The sequence below is a fragment of the Tachypleus tridentatus genome, chromosome 9 (assembly GCF_004210375.1).
Source record: "Tachypleus tridentatus isolate NWPU-2018 chromosome 9, ASM421037v1, whole genome shotgun sequence".
Classification (NCBI taxonomy): domain Eukaryota; kingdom Metazoa; phylum Arthropoda; class Merostomata; order Xiphosura; family Limulidae; genus Tachypleus; species Tachypleus tridentatus.
This window is the reverse complement of record NC_134833.1, coordinates 50,489,469-50,513,348: the sequence shown is the minus strand read 5'-3', so window position 1 is coordinate 50,513,348 and position 23,880 is coordinate 50,489,469. Positions and strand designations below refer to the sequence as shown.

The following is a 23,880-nucleotide window of genomic DNA, read 5'->3' as shown; positions in this document are numbered from 1 at the left end:
AAAACAGCGTATTTGTATCACAAAACAAACATGTGTAGGTGGCTGGTAACCTTCAGTTAGACTTGAACTATGGAGGCGTCCGAGTATAATGTTACCTCTGAGATATAGCCACAATATCTGTAACTGCAGGCTTTATCTTCTCTAATGATCAGCTTAAAATTACCATTTCATAACTGTTCATGATGGAAACTGTCTGAGAATATCCCTCACACCTAGGTAGTACCTCAAGATCTCACTGGGAAGCTTATCCATTAATATATTTGCTCAATCTAGTGAAGCCATTAAAGTGTAAACTTTACTGTGCAAATGGCAAAGATCTTCCTCAAAAGCTTTAAATATGGCTTAATGGATCACTTGATTCTTCCTTTGCCACTTCTTTGATCACTAAAGATAAAATCTACGTGACATCGCTCACAAGTGGGGTACACCATAATTCCACGCTGCAATTGCCACATACTATTTCAAATATAATATATATATAGTGGCGAAATTTCCAAGTCATATGGCTCGGCATGATCAGGTAGTTAAGGTCCTCGACTCGTAATCCGAGGGTCGCGGGTTCGAATCCCCTTCGCATCAAACATGCTCGCCCTTTCAGCAGTGGGGGCGTTATAATGTGCGTTCAATCTCACTATTCGTTGGTAAAAGAGTAGCTCAAGAGTTGACGGTAGGTGGTAATGACTAGCTGCCTTACATTGCTAAATTAGGGATGGCAGATAGCCCTCATGTAATTTTGCGCGAAATTCAAATCAATCCAACTCATATAAACTTCTAAGACTTTCTAGATTTCTCCTTAAAACACGTTACCTCCCTCAATACACACATATACAGAGAGTTGGCATAGGGCCAAAGTAATACACAATTCTCACCATTGCTCTATATAAAACAAATAAGCACATGTTTACAATTTCAGCATCTGGTTAATAAGAATATAACATCTATTTTGTAAACAGGCATGCTACACTTTTATACATTTTTCTCTTTAGATAGAATTCTTCAAAATTTATTGTTTATATTAAATCTATGTAGTTTTTGTATAATACATGATGCACAAAACTGTTAAGTTGATTTTATTCTAGCTGCCTTTTTTCCTTTGTTGTTCTCTAAATATATAATAGCTGTTCTACCACTAAAGAATATTGCTGTAGTGCTACATGTTGTACAAGAAAGACAATGACAAAACGTAATTTTGCAGCGTAAGACTTAGAGGGAAGTGGCAACTAGTCATCACCACCCACCGCCAACTCTTGGGCTGCTCTTTTGCCAACGAATACTGAGATTGACCGCACATTATAACGCCCCCACTGCTGAAAGGGCGAGCATGTTTGGTGCGACGGGGATTCGAACTCGCGACCCTTGGATTGTGAGTGGAGTGCCTTAACCACCTGGCCATGCCGGCCATATGAGTTGGAAATTTCGCCACTATATATATTACATTTGATATAGTATGTGACAGTTGCAACTTGAAATTATGGTGTACCCTACTTGATGAGATTCTTTAATTTGTGGAATGGCATAATTCATTCTGTCCTTTTTCTCTGTGGGTGTATGTTTAAGGATAACCTTCTCCTCTCCTAATCAAGCTAGATATTAGTCAATAAATGCTCAATGAAAGCTATAAGCTGTCTAATCTGCTTAATGTACTAAACCCAAATACTTGTAGGAGGGCACGACAGAGGAACTAGGCCAAACAATGCAGTATATGTGCTATTTGTACTATTATTGTGAGCTGTGTTTTAATTTTGATGTTCTGCAGGCGGAGCTCATAATTACGATAACATTAAGATCTAGAAAGTTCACAATATAAATTCGAGTAAGCATTGATTAATTCAAGGTATTCGGCGATAATAATGAACATTATTTTGACAACTCTGCTGTATAAATACTCAACGTGTTACACGTTTGCTTATTATGAAAGGTAACCGAGTTAGGTGTACTTACCATATTCTGGGAATTTCTATTGAAACTTTGATTTTGAGCTTTGGCCTACACTAATTTCGAAGTTTACGTTTGAAAGTTTATTTATGAAATTAGGTCTACAGGTGAATGCGGCTGTTTATTTATTTATTATTAAACATAAAACTACAGATGGGCTACCTTTCTTCCGTTGACCACGAGTATCTAAACCTGATTTTTAGCGTTATAAACTCTTAAAATTGCCACTGAGTCATCAGGCACGTGGAAGGGTATTTTGAGGAGAGAGATGAATTCATCATCATTACATTGACTGGACTAGACATTATTTTCATCAAATAATTCACACAACGTTAGAATACATTTTACCTTTATATAAGGGCCTGGCATGGCCTAGCGCGTTAAGGCGTGCGCTTCGTAATCTGAGGGTCGCGGGTTCGCGCCCGAGTCGCGCCAAACATGCTCGCCCTCCAGCCGTGGGTGCGTTATAATGTGACGGTCAATCCACTATTCGTTGGTAAAACAGTAGCCCAAGAGTTGGCGGTGGGTGGTGATGACTAGCTGCCTTCTCTCTAGTCTTACACTGCAAAATTAGGGACGGCTAGCACAGATAGCCCTCGAGTAGCTTTGTGCGAAATTCCAAAACAAACAAACAAACAACAAAAAAAAGTTAATTTATGAATTTCCTACATCCTTCATATTATGGCATGGGTTGATGCTGTGGTAGAGCTCGGAACTAGTCAGACTGGTTTTAACTTGTGCAATATCACATAATATTCCCCACACTTGAAGTTCTGAATGTGTTAAAATAGTGACAGCTAGTTTATTAACATTGATGATGGGTAATGGGGTTTTACGAGCTTACCGCATTCACTTTGACAAGTAGTTCAATTTTAAGGACGGCAACAGGTAGCTTTATTAGCTTTGCTATACATATACAAATGGAACAAAATACTACATGCAGAACACTTGATGACGAGAAATCCACTTGAAACAAAAATATATATCAGAACGGCTGGTTTGGGCATAAACCCAGAACAACTTTATGAAACATTTGAAAAAGTGCGTTAATATACTCAGTTAAATACATGTTATCCTATAGTTGTGAAAGGAAAAAAAATGAATGGCGTTTGAATTAGTGAAGATATTGAGAAATATTTGAACTACTTAATCTTTCGTTGGTTTAGTTATAAAGATTAGAGGTGCCCATGTACATGGTTTTTTTATATCACGATTTTATATAATACATTGTGAAATAAGAAGAATAGTATTGGTTTTCTGTACAAAAGTTCGTTTAGACGTAATTTTAAGTATTCTATTAATTATTACTTTTATTATAACCAAAAATATATTCGAAAACCTTGAAAATGACTAGAAATAAGTTACCAATTTTAGATTATTTATAAAAGTTATGTTAAAATAGCGCCAACCGACGGAGAAAAACGTACAATTTCAAATATTGTTATTGCTAGGCCTAAATAAATACGGTAAGAGAGATTGTACATCATTTTTGTTTAACTTTTAGACGTGTACGTAGATTAAATTTTAAACTTCATATCAGCGAAATATTGTTGCGCTATGTAAATAGTTCTTTACAAATTGAAAAATGTAATTAAGTGAGTAGTAGATAGTGCAGCAAAGAAGTTGTATTCATGATAAAATAAGTTGAAGAGCTAATCTAGTTCACATAGTCATACCATTCGTTGACTATGGCAACGAAGCGCCATAACACCATTGCAGTAATTCTTTGTGTGAGATACATTACTACTGACTCTTCTTTTACTATCCAAAGAATCTAAATATTACTATTACAGTTCCACGTTATTTTCGATTACTTCAAGTTTGTTCAGCATCGTGATCACATGGTCTGATATTAATAAGTATGGGTGATGTTTCATGATTCGAATGTATTATTTTCGATTTATGTTGCTATTACTAGGCATTTAAATTTAAAAGCATGCTTGCAATTACACTTTTGGTCATGCCCCATGGGGCATTATATTTTATAACTTATAGCTGGAAAAGCACTTATTTGAAATTTCTTCATCTTTTCTGTTAAAACTAACTATAAATTGAAACTTGAAAGATTAGCTTTCACAATATGCAATTACATTAAAATGCACTTCACTTTCATTATAAACATTTCACGTTTTCTTTAAAGATCCAAGTTGTATCTGGAATTGGTAATGACATTAATATATAATTTTGTATCACTCATTACAAGAGCTTCATAGGCTAAAATATGTCACATGTTACTTGTAAACAAACATAAATTTATTTCGCGTGAAAGTATTTAAATTTACCAGACATCCCTAATTTCTTGTACCAGTGAATTTGCCACGTTCTTCTCTTTCTAGTAACAATTGAACAGATTAAAAACAATGAACACTGCAGTTAGCCCAAGAATTTTTTATACAAATGGACACAATATTGTGGATAGAAAGCATTATGATACTGATTGCAGTGTTGTATCTAACAGATTCTGTTGACTCCAATTGATTAATGAGCCTGATAAATTTTACAAACCACTAGCTACAGAAGCTGGTATAAATGTACCCAAGTAGTTAGAGACAAATTCTGTAATTTCTTTTTTATTTTACAACATATATATTTTTTTAACCTCTGGTGTTATTTGAATAAGTTAATTCTACTTGTATATAATTTTTGGAGTTATTAGTCAATGCCAGGCTACTGATTAGTTTGGAATATTGTAGGGAAACCTTTTTGAATTTAGCAAATTATAGTAGTATCAGTGATGTACTTGTTTTCTTAATAAGTGTTTATTATATACATAAAAACCTCTTAGGTCATAAAATTGTGAAAACATGAAAAGTTGGGGTATAAATTCCTTTTGTGATACTAATTAGAAGTATATTTTCCAAAATTTGAAGAACTTTATTAGACTGTGTTCTTTCATAAGACTAAGTATCTTATGGGATGCCATACTACAGTTAATGCATTGCATTGATTATTTTATGAGAGTTTTATTTAAAGTCTGCTGTTGTGTTTTTACACTTATGTGCTCATATAGAGTTTTGATATTATTTTAGATTTAACAGCCTAATGTTTATACTATGTATCTATACAATTTTTCTATTTATTTTTAGGAGAGCACATGAACTTAACACAAGATGCCTAAAAGACGGGTAAGTTTTCACATTTGAGGTATGTGTTGTTTTCTCCCTGTTGCACTTTTAGATTGAGTAAATGAAATTTAGAAAAACATTTTTACATATAGTGTAAGTAAAAAAACAAAATGAAAATAACAGTATATAGATATATGTAAAGTGCAATTGATGAATTTCTACTATAAGTAATTTTTTTTATTTCAGATGAGTTTCTGATTTATTACCTAATGTATGCTACATAGTACTGTTTCAAATAACTGGAAATTCCAGTTTTAATTTAGAAGTTAATTAAATGTTAATATGTATCAATTTTATGATGTTTGTGCACAATTTTCTTTTTTAACACAAATATATTTTAATATACAAACAAAAAAAACTACAGTTTATAACAAATGGTTATTACTAATAGTTATTACAAATGATGGTTTATATACAAGAGGTTTACATACTTACAGACAATACCGAGCCTTATATTTGGTCTCGAACTGAATCTTTTATCGATGATCCAAGTCTATCATGAGAAAATTAATTCTGAATTGATACTGTCACACCTCGCTTAAGCTGGCTGGTTTGGTTAACCTAATTCCACTTATAAGCTGACTTTGTACTGATGAAGATATGTCCTCATAGAAATACTAACATCTGAAGTTAATTCACTGAAGTTGAATGGTTTGAAATCTATAAATGTTTCTGGTCCAGTTCTGTAGTTTTCTGATTAATAGATGTTAATCACAATTATAACATCTGAGGCCTGTAGCCCTCTGACTGTAGCTGACCAATAATAATACTTATCTGTCTCTTGGCACTTTGGTTTTTATACAAATCACGCAAGTTTATATAACTTTCAACAATGTTCTAGCATGTTTTCATAAAACAAATATTGTTGATTCTTACTCTTTAGAATCTTCTTACAAATTTTGAGATAATGAGGAACTTGTGCAAAACATTGTCAAGAATATACATCACATGCAAAAAAGAAAACTATAGAGAAACAAGTATAAATAACAAAATAAATGCACATTTGTAAATCTGTTACATGGTTATGATTCTAAGCACTATATTTAATATGCTATTAAACATCTGACTGTTATTTTGAAAGAGTTACTAAGTTTCATTAGTTTGATATACTGTATTGGTGTTTGTACAGAACAACCAGAAGAGAAGTTATTTATGTAAATAATTATAAATTATTGGGCATCAAGGACCTTTTTGGCCCATCAAGGCTGCCATGATTTTTAACTTTCTTCAACAAAAAAGAAGACGATAACCATGTCCAGTCTTGATTCTTCACACAGTCATCAACCTTGTTCTTAAATTTTTGTATTGTTGCAACTTCTACCATTCCAGATGGAAATTTTGTCCATGTATTTATCACATTATTGAAGAAATAAAGCTGCTTAAATGGAAAATGTCTAACTTTTTTATCTCTTAAACTTATGACTTTTTGTCCCCTTTGCTTTCAGAATTTAACACGCAGACATAAACTAAAACTGATGCCTGAACCTTATAAATGCAGTTAAAATATTTGAATAACTAAATCACCCTTGACCATTCTCATTTTTCAAGAGAGGACAGGCTAACAGATCTCTTCCTATCTTCACCTGACAACTCATCCATCTTTGGAATAATGCTAGTAACCCCTTGAACCTCTCTTCAACAACTTGGTGTTCTTCCTAAGATAAGTAGACTAAAACTGCATAAAGTACTGTAAAGGAGGATCAGGTAGTGGCTTGTGGATTAAAATCATTGCATAATAATAATGAAGAGATTGGAAATATGGATTACAATAGCCTTTTGAGAATTTGGAATTCATTCAATTGAAGTAGGTAATAGAAGTCACTCAAACTGTAACTTTGCTTTTTTAATGCTCTTTTCTGAGATTTACCAAACATGCTTACAGAACTGCTGGTTATGTGAAAGAGGAGATCTAATTACCTAGATTCATATTGCACTCTACATATATTGTGTCCTTATCTTGAACACACAATTTTAAATAAAATAAAAAAAGTTACTGAAATAAGAGCTTTTTTGAGTGGATTTTATTTGTAGAAATGTCACTATATGAAATTAATTTTGCATTAGATTAAATAACAAATAAAACTAAAGGAATAATTATAATTAAGAAATTGTACAAAATGTACTTAACAGTATTTAAAGTATGTAGCACTTCAAAATATATTAAAATTAACATTTTATATTTGCAGGTGTATTAAAATATATATCTTATGATCTTGTTTCAGTTTTCATGAAATATATATGTATATACATATATATCTTACACATCTACTGTGAAATTTGCAAGTGTTTGCTTAGTATTGTAGGTAGACAGTTTGTCAAGAGCAGTTTATTTTACAGAAGGTTTTATAAGAACAAGAGTTAAGACTTATAACAGGATGTTTTTGTTCTTAGCGTGTAAAAAGCACAAGTTCTGAAAACAGCTCAGAAGGAAGTGTTAGCTCAGCTGATGCAGTACAGCCTCGGAGACAAACAAGAAGCTGTCGAGTAAGAACAGGTATAGAAAGTAAGATAAAGCTCACAAGATACATGCGTTATTGATATTTTTATTACAAGTTTTCATTTTTATTTAACAATATGTATCAATAAGCTTTCTTTATCTGCAAAGGTGTAAAAGAAAATTTACAAAATGTAACTCATTTTGCCATCAACCCTGTAAATAAATTTATGTATACATTTGGGTTAGAAAATTAGCATAGTAAAGAACCTTAGATTTTATAGGCTTCAAGATGGTTTTAAAATTAAAAGTGTTAGTTGATGTAAAAGTAATATAAATATTTAAAAAGATTTAAGAGAATTGGCACACATGTACAATTAAAATTAAATTAGTTTATAAAAATAGTTGGGTTAGTTTTCTTGTTTAACTACTAGATGCTTGGGAATCAAAAAATAATATAGGCTTGTTTAAAATATTTCATTAATAAATAATATGTACAGTGATATTTGATGTTTTTAACAATGAATGTGTCAAGATAACATTAGTAATTGTATAGGCATTTCATAAGCATGACTTCCACTTGTGTTCCTTCATTTTTTAACTTTAAAGCAGCTAGAATATTATGATTTTTTTTACATTGCTTTGATAAAAAAAAGTTCATATTTTTTGGAGTACGTTTTATATGTTACTACAGAAAACTAAACAATAAGCTATAACGATTATACAGATTGTGTATTTATTGAATTTCTTTCTATGAAAAGTCACAAACTGTGTGTTCACTCTGAAAGTTATGTTTGAATAAGTCACAAAAAATGTGTATTCACTCTGAAAATGATTAAGTTTCCACCTTGTATTATAATTGTTTACATTCAAAACAGTTGATTGACAGACTAAAATTACCACAATTGGATTTTATTTTTACTAAATGTACGTATTAAAATTAGTTCCTAGTTTCATTCTGACAACAGTTGATAAGAGGGATATGAAGATTTAATACTTTTTTGCATTGTAAGTGTACTAATTTTAAAAGCTTAATTTTAAGAAAATGTAATGGAAGAATGCTTTTCTTAATGGACAAATAAAAATAAATACTTGTAATCTCTCTAAATATCTTTGAATACCAACAGTGATATTAGATATACTTATTTTATTACATTCTGTAATTGCTTCTAGAAAAAAGACAAGTATTTTCACTTTAGAATAATTTACTGAAAAGTATCAGTACTCCATTTTAGATATATAATAAGTACCTTGTTGAAATATTGTTTACGAACTTGTACTTCCAACTGTATAATACATGAAGAAAAAAAACAACTCTGCAATTTGGTAGGCTATAGACATATAACATAAATAAACACAAACATCAAATGTTAACTTATATACAATAATTTACACAAGTGTATAGTACAAAAAAATACTTTTTTTTTTCTTTGGTAGATCCATGTAGAAATTGACTATCCAATTCAGTGTAATCATTTCAAATGCAGTATGTTGAAATTCAGCTTGCTAACTCTTTAGAGCCATAAACAAAAAGCTAATGATAGCTTATAATAAAAACTTGTGATTAATATTCAGGTTCAAGAAATCTTTTTTTCTTGTTTTTTGAGTTATATGAAGAAAATCTCTGTCTGAAATGGCTGCACAAACTCACTCAACCAAACTTATCGTAGAACAGTTATCTTCCTCTCTTAATGGAAACATGAGATTTTTCATATAGAATCCCAAACAAAACAGTTATATTACTGTCTTTTTTTTTTTAGTCAAAGTCTACACAGGCTGGTTTCAATTATTCTTCCTTACTCTGTTGCTACAATACAGTCTATGATAATTTTACTTTACAAATCACTATACACTCTTTATCTCTAAATTTCACAATCGTGCAATCTAGAACTAAATAATAATTTTTCAATAAATATTTTTTACCCTGGCAAAATCTTGAACATTCTACACAGTATTAGATATCCTGATGCAATAACACTCATTCAAACTGAGAAATTTGGAAAGTTATAGTAGCATACTGCAATAATCTCACTATTGTAAACTATTGCTGAATTGTAAAATGTATGAATGGTAAACAGTTATGTAAACAAACCATAAAATAACTATGATGTCCATTCAATGTAGACTGTCTAAGTCATAATGCCTGCATCAAAGTTAAACTGAGACAGTTGTGTATCTCTTACAACATTGTTAAACAAAAGTGCCACACTAGTAATTGCTCGTGGGTTAAATTTTTAGCTTGGGTATTAGAGCATTTTCCTGGTGTGCTACTGGCCTTGAAAAGATGCAAAAATTAGATTACCATAATAGTAATTGGCCTTCAGCTTGTGGTTACTCAAGGACCTAGAGTTAAAATTTGAGAGTGGGCCTTCTATGTGAAAGATGAAGAATTTTTGTGATAAAATTCAATTTTGACATTATTCTTGAGCAGGATTGAAATGGGACCCCTCATATATCAGGCAAGTGTTGTAGCAGCTGAGTTAAATGATTATTCTTAACTTGATAAGAATGCATAACAAAAGTATTTACAGCAATCTAAGATATTTGAAAATCAGTTTTTAAATATATAACTTTAACTTGGTTTTGCATTTGTAATAACAGAAGTACTGGAAGATTGCAGAGAAGCAAATAGTCCTATAAAGAAGACAAAGACGTGTGAGGTTTGCAAAAATGGTGGTAATCTGGTATGTTTCTTGGAGTTATTCTTAAGCACATCATCCTGCATGTACAGTATCTGTCTCAAGTGAACATTTTTTGTTTTTCCTTCAACTTGAAATAATACATCAAATATTCTTAGGTAAAAAAAACAAAAAAAACAGACAGCTACAAGGATGGAATTTATTTGTATTTTTCAACTTGATTTCCTTTCACTGAAAATTATTTTTTTAATTTTTTATCTATAGAATAAAATTTCTAACATTTTCCCATACTATTTATGATTTTCCCCATGAGAATGTTAACACTGAAACATCACCCTTAAGTTCTGTATTGTTTGTTTTCTATGTAGTGTTTTCAGAAATATTAATATCCCCAATTTTGGCAGAATTTTTCCAGTTTTTAATATCAGAATCCACCCTGTTATTTTATTTCATAATCTTGTTTTGTATTTTGTTCTTTTGTTTTAAAAATAGTTAACCTTTTTTTCCTATGGCCAAAGCATGCATGCCACAACTTTTCAGAGTTACATTCAAAATATAATGAATATACTTTGTTATCATGCTATACGAATAGACTTTGTATAGAACTGTAGTTAATAAGTCAAGTTTTAATATTATATAAGTTTTTAATTTTTCAATTTTATAAGGAAATATTCATTTAAATACTCAGTCTTACTCTTGTTCAAGAATTATGGCATTTGCTCTCTAGGTTCTTACTTTGAAAAGTATGAAATTTAATGTATATTGCTTATTCTAATAGTGTTATAAATCAGGCAAAGCATAGTTTTTGTAGCCTTCAATCTTTTTTTTTTTTTTTATTATAGAGCAGTAAAATGGAAAATCAGGCCCTGCTTGCCATACCCATCTCCACGTCCTCTCATTCACAAATTACTAATAGTTCTCCATAACGTTTAATACTATATAATTTATAACCAATAAAATACAGAAGTTTTAATCCATCAAATGACATATTAGCTTGTTTTCTGTACAGAGAATTGTCTATTTTGCTTCCAGTTCAAACTTTATTCTTTCAGGAAAAATATTGACAAACTTGGTGAATTTTTAATGGCTCTTATCACATAGTTAGGAAGCTAGAAGAATTATGATTGTTATTGTTATTCTCTGCTTTTTACGTGTTATTGTTCTGTGTCCTTAGGTGCATTATTTTATTAATTAAAATAATGTGTAATGTAGTGTAGTAGTAGTACTATTAGCTTAAAAAAGTATGGTTGTGTTTTATTGAGACAACAGTGAGAAACAAAGATCCAGGTAATTATTATATTTCCTGTTTTTCGTGTGTATCCTTTATTTATTAATATAAAAGTAGTTCGAATTTAAAGGTTAAATTTATATGTTAGGTAATTTAGATTAAGTGAGATAAAGAAAAATTAAATTTTTGTGACTTATGCTCACAAGTAGCATGTATGTGCCTTAAGTAATTTGATAGAGTAATAGGAGTTACATGTGGTGAGATTATTAGTTAAGACAAATTCAAAGAACAATAAAACAATAAAATTTAAGTAGAAAAACATGTATACTGTTACAATATTTAAGGTAAATGTAGTTTTATGTCACAATTTGAAGAAGGAAAAAGGGGTAATATTATTGATTTAATATTTTTGTATGGTGGTTACAAGGTTAGTCAAATTGGCCAACCTCATATAGAGTTAAAGTAGAGAAAATAACAGATAAAATGTAAAATGTTACTAAAAATGCTTGAAATTCACTCCGAGCAGTCAACACTTTAACTCAAAACATTCAGAGTAATGTTTAGTGAAAATACTTCATCAAAAAAACTTTTTTGTGTGTATGTAAGACTTAATGTTTTTGAAAATTTGTAAACTTTTGTGAATATGCACAGAATATATTACTGATGAATTTATATTATTAAAACTATAAAGGTCAACTTTGAGTCATGAACTTGGTATATTTGATTAATACCATGCTGAGAAACCATTAAAAGTTCTTGGGAGATTATTCCTTATAGTATACATTTTAGTTCCTTATCATTTACTGGGTCTTAGTAATTGAGGTTGTTCTGAGTGGCATCAGTTAAATTCTTTTAACTCTTTTCAGTATGGGCTTGGTCCATATGACTAACTATGTGACCTCTATGTGAACTCTATTTAAAGTTTTGTTACATTTAACACTTCTAACTTTTGATATAGTGTGGGTAGCTTCACAAAATTTGTCAATCTTTCAGCTAATGTTGGAAGTATTTCATTTAAACAAAATTGTATTTTTAGTGAAGTATTTTTTAATGAGCTAAAGATTTGTCTGAATTTTGTTTTGAATAGTCATTGTGCATAGTAATTTTCATGTTATAATTAAAAATACTTTTTTATCTCAAAAATCTCAAATTTCTTTTATGTAATCCACAAATTATCCTAAATGCATTCCAAGCAATTTTTTTTGTCAGTAAAACTTTATAATTTATCAGTTTTTGTCTCTATACTATTTATTTATGGGATTGTTGAATTTTACAAACCTTGTATTCAACCAAAAAAATGTAAGTATATCTAAATTAACCTTTTTTTCTTTCCAGAATGACTTTGAATTGTAATGTGAAACTACATTTGTATATTCTAAGTAGTTTTAAGTTCATAACAGTACACATCTATTTATAATTAAATGTTATTGTTTTTTTGCCCTTTGAACTGTATCTAACTACAATTTGCACTATTATAATTTGCAAATCATTCAAGGCATGTGCAGCTTATGTCACACTATTGAGTTACATTATCCACCAGTTACTACGAGCTTCTCATATGTGTGCCTTGTGAAACATTTTTATTATAAAACTATTTAATCTAATCTAAACTAACCTGTGAAGATTCCAATTTTTACATTTTAGTTAGTTTTATAAATATATATAAAGAATGAACAACAAAAACTAGAAAATAAATACTTAATTTTCTTATTTCTTGCTCTTTATTGTCAAAGAGAGATAACTCTAAATTTTTATCCTAATCATATTATTCACTTAATAATTATTATTTAATTAAGTAATGCACCAAACAGTATGAGCTAGTAACAAACAAAAAGTAGACAAATTTCCTAACTCTCAAAATATTCCTGGCTTTCTAACTCTGCAATAAAAGTTGTTACAAATTATTCCAAGCTTGGTGTTAACTTTCCTATGGAAATGATGTTGGTACTCTGATAGGAATTGTCATTTAACCATTCAGAACATAATGTAATACAATGTTATTTGATACATAAAAACTTTGACTTGGTCTTAGTTGTAGGTAATATATAATTAAATGTAAGAGAAAACTATTAACAAATTATAAAACAGAGGATGTGACAGGAAGGGTCTAATTTTCTCATTTATCACTGTATAACTAACCAGAATTGAAGACAATAATAAATGCAGTGGTGACTTTACAGAGAGTAACTTACATTTAATTTCCTACCTTTTCAGAGAGTGGTGAATAAAATAGTGAAGATGACGTGCTAAGAGCAAATGTGTCACATAGGGGAAATTCAGGACTTTATTAATATTGCCTTGTAGAATTAAGAACTTAAAACTTATGCAGTATTAAAATATGGATTATTAGCAAAGATTTTATGCTATTCTAATTAGTACAACATAAACAAAAGTAATTTAATAATATTTTGAATGTAAGACACCAAATTCTCATGTCATGCACAGTAAAGGATGTCCATGACAATAGGATTAATATGTTAACACTGTAAGTGCTGGTTAAATGATAAATGGAATGACAGTTTATTAAAAATTTGAGTTTTTGTATGTTGAGTGTTGTATTTATTATACAATTACCTTACATAGTGAAACTTTGTAAAATGGACAGCAACTGCCTGTTGTGGAGAACAAGTGTAGAGAACGATGTTTTGAAAGTTTTCTGCCTTTGTCTTCAAGTGTGTGTGTGTGTGTGTAGGTGCTGCTGATCTTTTATAGTGTCCTGATGGATTGTGGAGAACGTGATGTGATTGGTTGGATTATCACTGTTTCTGATTGGAAGAGAGATTTCCTGTAGATTCACCAATGGCAGCCACAGATTACTCACCTCTAATCTGGAATCTGTTAAGTGAAGGTTTAATAATGTTAATATAAAATTTTTCTTTGATTTTTCTTGTCTTCCAGAATTTGTCTGTCTTGATGATTCTAGATTTCTACCAGTTTATTTTGTGTCCAGTTGACGTGGCATGCTCTGCAATGGCTGAATTTTGTGTTTTAATGAGACTTGTACAATCTTTATGTTATTTTATTCTTGTCACAAGTTTTCTTTCCGTTTCTCCAATGTATGTATCATTGCAGGAACCCGGAATTTTATAAATGACGTTTTTGAGATTCTCTTTGGTAGGTAACTGTTTGTTTTTTACCAGAATGGACCTCAAGGTATTGTAGGATATCCACCGGATATCTATATTGAATTTTGTGGTGATGTGTTTGCGTTTTTCAATGAAATGTTGTTGCTATGGTAGGTAAATAGTGATGATAACTCTCTGATCTTTTGTTTCTGTTGTGGTCTTCTTCAAGGAGTTTTTGATGAAGGAGGAGGTGTAACTGTTCTGTTTAAAACTCTCTATGATCTTTTGGCATTTTGCTTCAATGGAAGTTTTATTGTAAATGTTTTTTGCTCTCTTGTTTAGGCATTGGAATATACCACGTTTTATCGAGGTTGGATGATGGGACTGGAAGTGTAGGTATCTGTCCATGTGGGTGGGTTTTCTGTATACAGTTGTGGTTATTTGTCTTGCTTGTTTGCTGATGAGTATATCAAGAAACGATACACTGTTTTGTTTCTCTATTTCCATAGTGAAGTGGATTCTTTTGTTTATGGAATAGAGACGTTATAAGAAGGCTGGTAAGTTTTCATGACTGTGGGGCCAAATAACAAAGGTGTCGTTAACATAACATCTGTGGAAACTTGGCTTTGTCAATGTGGATGAAATGGCTCTTTTTTCAAAGTCTTCCATGAAAATGTCTGCTAGGTTTTGTTGAAAATAGGTTGACTGTAGACAAAAGGTTGTTAGTTCCATTATGGTGTATATTTTCATATCTGTTCTGTGTGGGTAGAGATTTGTCATTTAGCAATTGTTGTCTTATGATGCCATAATGGATCTAACAACTATTTATGAAATTTCGTGTTCCTGCAATGATACATACATCATTCATAAAAAAACTCCTTGAAGAAGACCACAACAGAAACAAAAGATCAGAAAATTACCACCACTACCTCTATTTACCTACCATAACTACAACATTTCAGTGAAAAACGCAAACACATCACCACAAAATTAAACATAGATATCTGGTGGATATCCTACAATACCTTGAGGTCCATTCTGGTAACAAACAAACAGTGACCTACCAAAGAGAATCTCAAAAACGTCATTTATAAAATTCCGGGTTCCTGCAATGATACATACATTGGAGAAACGGAAAGAAAACTTGTGACAAGAATAAAATAACATAAAGATAGTACAAGACTCGTGAAAACACAAAATGTAGCCATTGCAGAGCACCTCACATCAACTAGACACAGAATTAACTGAGAGAAAACAAGAATCATCAACACAGACAAATTCTGGAAGACAAGGAATAATTTTATATTAACACTATTAAAACTTCTTAACAGAGTTTCTAGATAAGAGGTGAGTAATCTGTGGCTGCAATTGGTGAATCTACAGGAAATTTCTCCTCCATCAGCACCTACACACACACACATGCTGTCTTGAAGACGAGAGACGAAGGACTTTTGAAATGTCGTTCTCTACACTTGTGTCTCTACAACAAGCAGTTGCCTTCATTCTACAAAGTTTCATCAAAAGTTTCATCTGCCTAAACAATCTTTCATCTTTGATAATTTTTTTCAAATTTTCATAAAGTTATAGTAAAAAAAGATCAAAAATTAAAAGTAAAGAAATCCAATGTAGATTTCAAGCTGCTGAAAAACTTTATTGCTGATCCCTGACCCCTATTAGTGCTTCATAATTCCAAACATTTTTCTTCATCTTAATTTCAAATAAGATTAGAATTTTTGCTGTTTTTGAAGGGTATGCAAACATGATGGTTACACAGAACTTTCAGTACTGCTTGCATGTACACTGCTGACCATAATCTTAAGGTCAATGAACATAAAGAACAAAATATGAATTTTGCCTTGTTAAACTCAACCACTTATTTGAGTAGAGCTTCAAAAGATGAAAATAAGAAAAGAGAAAATAAAAATAAAATGTTTTTTAGCATTTAATAGGGAAAGTGTGAACACTATGAAACTAGCCTAAATACTAGCAGGTTAAGACCATACTAAAACGAAGCGTTAATCAGTAAACACGTAAGGTCATTTAGTCATATGTGTTCAAGCATTAGCATTGTCAACATTTCCCACTGACATCTCTTGTGTTACATTGGGTAAAACATGGCAAAGGCTAAAAAGTTAACAGAGTTTGAATGTGGCAGAATTGTGCAGCTCCAAAATCAAGGTCTATCTCAACATGCCATCGCTGGTGAGATTGGGAGTAGTAAAAGTGCTGTTGCAAATTTCTTAAAAGACCCTGAGGGATACAGAACGAGAATTTCAAGTGGTTGGCCAAAGAAAATTTTGCTGACATTGAACAGGAGGATTCGACGGGTTGTCCGGCAAGACACCAGATGATCATCGAACCAGATTAAGACCCTTACGGATGCAGAATGCAGCTCAAGAACAATAAGATGGCATCTACGAGAGAAAGGTTTTAAAAACTGTAAACATCTTTAAAGGCCACACCTCCTTCCACACCACAAAAGAGCTTGGTTAAACTTTGCTGAGAAGCACCAAACATGGGACGTAGAAAAGTGGAAGAAGGTTTTGTTCTCTGATTAGAAAAAATTTAACATGGATGGTCCAAATGGTTTCCAGTGTTACTGGTATGATAAGGATATTTCACTGGAGGAGGTTCCATCATGATCTAGGGTGCTTTTTCCTTCCATGGAACAATAGAGCTTCAGGTTACACAGGGGCATCAAACAGCAGCTGGCTATATTGGCATGTTGGAGAGAGCATCCTTATTGACTGAAGGCCCTCGCTTGTGTGGAAGTGACTGGATCTTTCAGTAGGACAACACTGCAATCCACAATGCCCTTAGGACAAAGGACTTTTTTGTGGTGAATAACGTGATTCTTTTGGACCATCCAACGTGTTCGCCCAAACTGATCCTCGTTGAAAATGTTTGGGGGTGGATGGCTGGGGAAGTCTATAGAAATGGACATCAGTTCAATACAGTGCATGATCTTTGTGAAGCCATCTTCACCACTTGGAATAACATTCCAGCCAGCCTTCTGCAAATGCTTATATCAACCATGCCAAAGCGAAAGTTTGAAATTATTTGCAATGACGGCCGTGCAACTCACTATTGAGACCTCTTGTTGGGCATTTCCTACCCTGTTTAGGATTTCTTTTTGGTATGGTCTTAAACTTTTGACCAGCTAGTATTTAGGCTAATTTCATAGTATTCACATTTTCCAGATTAAATGCTAAAAAAGTTTTTATTTTTATTTTCCCTTTTCTTATTTTCATCTTTCGAAGCTCTACTCAAATAAGTGGTTGAGTCTAACTATGCAAAATGCATATTTTTCTTTTTATGTTCATTGGCCTTAAGATTTTGGCCAGCAGTGTATAAAAATCCAGATTATCACTTCATAAAGCAGCTCTGACATTTTTAGACCCACAATAAACTATTTTTACTGTGACTTGTGATTCTTAATAAGTTAAAAAGGCTCATGCAATATCATTATTCACACAATGGGTACAAAGAACCAAACTAACAATTAAGTGTGTGACACACATACATATGAGCTATGGCTCAGTTTAACTGGTTAATACAATGTAGCATGACAGTTGACATGGTAGATATGTTATACAGTATACAGCATGTGTTTTATTAGTCTTGTGTTTATTTTCCAAGGTTTGTTTTAATGCATTTTATTTTTTATTTGGAGTTATTTAACTGTATGTAAGTGAGAGTGTAATATATAATAACTAACATTAGATGGGCAATTGCTCTTGCATAATTTAAACTGTTCTAAAATTACATTTTAAAATAATGCATTTAGGTTTAATAATTCAGTTTTATAGCTGCATATTGATATTAAACTGTCTAACCAGGCAGAAAACTGCCAGACATAACTAATTTTATTAAATGGTGTATAACAACTAGTCTAAAGCTTAAATTATTTAATAGTATTATAAGTATGTGAAATAAAACCATCAACTGACTTGCATTAATTTTAAAACAAAGTTTACATGCACCAATCCCTTAAATTTAATTATACTAATCAAATTAAGCAAGGTGAGATGGTTGTATTATTAACTTATCTAGTTATTTACTGTCAATTGTGTTATCCTCTAACAAGAATGCTTGCAGTTACATAAAAAATAAAGTAAGCAAATAAAAAAAATGTTTAAGTACTTATTTTAAGATTTGTTTGTAATAACACTTGAGTTTTTAGTTTCAGGGATTAGATCTATACAGTCTTGAAGAAAAACTCAGTGGTGGTGGGGAGTGGGTGTAGGCAATTCTTGAAAATCGATCTTATTGTTCTTAGATTTTCATGTGGTTTATTTACATACTTGAATAGTGCTGTTTAGCATTACAAGCATAGTAATATAGTTGTGACTAATGTTAGTTGTTTTTTATATAGCTGTTTGGTAGGTACTATAGTAATATTACATGCACTTTGCTTCTTGATACAAACTCGTATATTTATATTGTGGTAGAGAATTATTAGAAACAAGGTTAGAGTAGAATTTAGAAAAAAACAACAACTACAAATTAATGGAAGTTTATATGTAGAATATCAGATTATGCCTAAGCTGTGTTCAGAAAAAAAAAACGTTTGTAGCTCCTTCAAAATTCAATGTATTTAAAGGGTTTTCATTTTCTGGTTGAATTACAGTGGCAGCATGCTTATATTCTGTTTAAAAGTTTGTTTTCTTATCATTCTAAAGTGTAATTCTTCATAGGAATTAAGAATGAAGCAGAAGAAAGTTGTCAATAAATAAAGAGAACTAATTTTTAAGTGTAAGATGAACACACTGTCACTATATCTTCAGTTGTGAAAACAACAGAATGTGATCCTCAATCAACGAATATGAGTTTGACTAAAAGCATAGTGAAAAGTAATTTGAATCGAAATAAAATTAATTTATAATGAACTGAAACATCTAGATTACTTTTAGTCACTTTGTTTTCTCTTCCTATTTTTAGTCTACATTATTAACCTGTAAAATGTGTGATTGTGCATACCATCAGAAATGTCTGGGAACAAACCAAAGGGTCAAAGCCACGGGAAAATTAGGTACGTGTTTATTACACAAGTTGATATGTTTCTTAATGGTGTTGTTTTAAACTTTTTAGTGGGTATAACTTTGAAACATTTACTTTTAAATTTAGTTGTAATCTTCACAAATCTGAAAGCTATAAATTTACTTTAGACAGATTATTTACACATTAATCTAATTATAAGAATTTTAATGTTGGTAAATTAATAATATTTTTCCACAAAGCTAGGTGAAAGTTTTCTCATAATCAATTCAATCTGTTTGAATCCACAAAATGTACTAGAGTTTAACCAGTTTTGTTTGTAATAATAATTTATAGCAACGTCCTCTAACCAGTGTATGATTATGTAGTGTCTCTTTAACCTTTTCACCTTTGGTTGGTTAAAGTACAGTATTACTATGTTTTGGAGAGTTATTTTCATAATTTTATTAAATAACATTGTTACTACATATTTCAGTGAAATTGGCATCACAGTGTAGTTTATAATTTAAATTTTAATATTATGTTTGTTTTAATTTCTTAACTTAAAAGGAAATGTAAAGAAAAAATATTAAATATCAATTTTTGTGTGCTCAAAACACATCTGGTTGCTGTATTGCTCAGTTTCCATTTTACTATGCTTGCTATACAATATTTTCAAGCAGCTAACAATTAGAAACTTGAATTTGAGATATAGACAAGCTAAATGCAAAATAAGAACCTCCTACCTCTATGATGTTCTAAAATAGCAATATTTTAATAAGTCTACTTGAGTGTCTCCTTCCACTACATTAATATTATGAAAGCTAATGTCTAGTCCCACATAGTGGTAATTAGCTTCTGTTTATAACAATAAAAAAAAACAGTTTCCTCTCTACACAATTCTGACAGTTGTTTATAAATAGTGTGAAGGTGAAAGTGATTTTTGCCAAAGTTGTTGAAGTGTGATGAATGAGTCATTGCTCTGAATAGGGATGGAATTTTTTTAAACATACACAGTTAGAGACTCAACTTAATTTCAGGGATTTTGAGTAAAGCATACAGTAATTTGATAATTTTTTGGTTTTTTAAAATTAATATTTGAACTTAAAGTAATCTGTACACCCTCCATTCAGAAAAATAACCATAACATTATTATGTACTTGAAATCATTGTTTTTCAGAGTATTTCTCATTTAATTTCTATGATCTAAGAAATATTACAAAGCATAACACTAGTGTGACACTCTTTAAACTGTTTTATTCAAAGAAATTCACCATACATTATACACTTTGTAAGTACTTTGTATTAACATGTGTAGGAATGTGCCTGCCAAAAATAAGTTTCAGAAGTGATGAGTCTTGTACAGTTCTAGAGAGTGGTATACCAGAAGGATCTGGTCTACTTTGAAGTAGAGGCTCAACAAGAGCTTGATCAGATCCATTCTGCAGGCTTTCTGGGATAATGACAACTCATTGATCTTTTGTTTGTATAAAATGTAAACATTTACAATTGTTAAGTCCAAATAAAAAAAAAAAAGTGTTTTTTTTTACCATTTTGTTGTCCTTCATGCCATAAAATAATAAATTGTAGTTCACAAGTACCTGAGGTTTTGTGACCTCAACATCCCTCTCTCTTCTTGCCACTGTTGTCATAGTGCTTGAGTGTATAGTTGAAAGTGTTTATTAGTCTACTTTACAGCTGTTAGAGTTCCACATTTAACAAATCATGCTTTCCCTCTCTGCAGGTTTGTAGAAACTAGTTGCTGTGCAAAATACAGTCTGTCTTTTCTGCATGTCTCACAAGTGTAAGTTCCCATAGTCAGTAGTTTGTCAAATTAAATGAGGGGAAGCTTTAAAGTTGTCCATGAAAACCCAGTGCTCTGATCTGTTGTACTTATCCATTAGTTCCATCACAACACTGTTTCCCAAACCATTAGTTGGCATTTGTCCCTCTTTGCTTATGTAGGTTTTAAACTTTACACAATAACTACTCATAGCTTCTGCTAGAAGCCACGACTTGAAACCCTACTAGACAGGTTTAATTGGCAAATATTGGAGAAAACCAATTTGATATTTTGTGCTCAACATCTGTTTCTCTATGGATAGTTCCTTTTTAGGAGAGTAGTGTAAAGCAAAAAACTTTGATAGATGATCTGTTTTCTGCTATGCAACATCTAACTTTGAAATGACTAAATATATTTTGCTTTAGAAATCGGTTTCATCTCTGTCAGAATTAGTCTAGATCCTGGAATCAATAATCTCCATTCATTGGTTTCATCTCTGCCAAAGATATTTTCACATACACTCTTACCATTGGCTACATTGTACTGGAAATGAGATGCTTACAACAGTACATAGGAAAATAAACATTTTCTGGAAAACTGGATGACTTTCAAGACATCATTTAATATGCTTTATATATACATCATTTATTCAGTTACACCACCATTCCGACTTTGCCCCTGAAGAAGAAGGGTCCACCTTTCAAAAGTGCTTGGGTTATGGAGTTTTTATTCATTACACAAAGTCAAATGTTGCATAGCAAAATGTTAAAAATATATTAATGCTATGTCGTAGAAAAAAAATATTTTAGTAGATATTCTATGATGGGTCTAACCATAAAATATTTGTCATAATTATGGTTGATTTTAAGAAGAGAATTAGTGTTGTCATTGAAGTGCAAGTTGTATAGATAGCTAGAAACTTATCCATAGAGAAGATATTAGAGAACTGAGGGAGTATGGAAGGGAAGATGGATAGACCTGAAGTCATAAAAAGAAGGACAGGGCTTGAGTCCCATTGTTTTTCTTACTCTAAAGTAAGTTAAAATATCTTAATGGGTAACTTCTGTTCTTTTTGTGTTGTTTTTTGTTTTTTTTTGTTATTTGAGGGTTCCCCTTTTTTCTCTGCATATTGATTTTTTCCTGCAACAATATTATTTAAAGTTCCAAATCTGAACAAAAATTTTAACAAATCAATAACTGTACTTGTAGAGGTTAATTATTGGGACACAGGTTCACCTCTGTTGAATGGAAGTGCATGTGTAGGTTCTTCTTTAGTAATCTACACCCGTGTCCATGCGTCATTGCAGGTGAGAAGCCTCTTATGCCTGAAAGGAACAGGTCCTAATAGATACTATAGCTTTTACTCCTCCCTATACTCCTCTTTGGTGGTGGTGTGTAGGTTGCCTTGATGTATCTGGTCTGGGTGATTCCACAACATACTCATCTGACAATCTTTCACCAGCTACTTCCTGATCTGTCCATAAGACAAAAATCAAGAAGAGCTGGCTCTAGATTTTATTGCCATCTGGTTTTGTAGATATATTTTGTCAGGGGGCATTGACACATTAGCAGAAACTTCAACATCAGGTTCCTTTGACAGAATATCTTCTTCATCAGATGAGAAAGACACATTTAAACAAAATTGCATATTATCTTTACTGATTTTTTTCCTTAATTTTGTTGCTTTAGTTTTCAGTGTTTTAGATTCCTTTTCTAGAAGAAAAAAACATTAAATGTATATTACAAATATCCTTTTTTATGTATCACTACATATATACATTGTATATTTTACTGGAAAAGAAAGAAAGAAACGTGTTACAATATATTCTGTGATGTATATCATACCTCTCAGGAGTACGTTATATGCTAAAATGTAGAAACAACTTCACTGGATTTTAATCAACAAATATATGTTGACATTATTGAACAGATATTTTTTATATCTACTAAAATGATGATTATATACTTTGATGTAGTTACTAAAAACGGTGTTTCACAAACTCTGACGACTAGTTGGAAGAAGACAAATTGCTTGTTAGAGAAGATTCTATTTTTAAGGTTTTTTTTAAAATGAAAACTAAAAGGGTGTGATAGATATTAGTGGAATCTCAGTTTCTATTGGTTGGCAAATAAGTGTGGTGAAAGTAAAAGATGGTAGTAAATTTTATAAGAATGTGCTGAAATAAAATAACATCTTCATAAACTTGTGCTATGAAATTTTACACACATCAAACGAATGGCCACTGGTACTCAAACACCAGTTCATAACTTATAATGTTTATTGGATCAACCCAATACTGAACCATTATAATAAATGTTTTCCCACATTAATCATTTTGTAGGCTAATTGGAATAATAAGATGTAAGAAACTAAAATCATGAAGTGCTCAGGTATTCACAAAGCCAGTGTTATAATTAGGATTTGGGATCACATTTAAACAGCACTCACTGTGTGCATTTTAAAAACATATAGTTTTACATATTCTTCTGTTATCTAATAAAAGATACAACAAATTAACATTTTCAGGGGGGTTTCACTTTTTTGTCTACCCCTGCATGTGTGTGTTCCAGTCTTAGAAACTATCTAGCTTGAAGTGACATCAGCCTATCAGCAATCAACTCATGACTTTGTAGCCCATTTACCTCAGTCAGAGCCTCATATATTACCCATTTCCTTTCCTTCATCCTTTTAAC

At 31.4% G+C, this 23,880-nt stretch overlaps 1 protein-coding gene across 20 annotated transcripts in view; it reads left to right on the top strand.

The window, feature by feature from the left end:
- Positions 1 to 23,880, top strand: part of LOC143225218 (histone acetyltransferase KAT7-like) — a 134,079-nt gene that overhangs the window by 20,631 nt on the left and 89,568 nt on the right. For 3 of the 20 annotated variants that reach the window (XM_076454250.1, XM_076454249.1, XM_076454243.1), the window contains exons 1-5: positions 3,163 to 3,401; positions 5,022 to 5,060; positions 7,452 to 7,563; positions 10,096 to 10,178; positions 19,368 to 19,458. In XM_076454250.1, the coding sequence (XP_076310365.1) occupies positions 5,046 to 5,060; positions 7,452 to 7,563; positions 10,096 to 10,178; positions 19,368 to 19,458 (301 nt within the window). In that variant the 5' untranslated portion in view covers positions 3,163 to 3,401; positions 5,022 to 5,045. The other 17 variants (XM_076454254.1, XM_076454251.1, XM_076454253.1 and 14 more) reach the window with 15 other exon arrangements.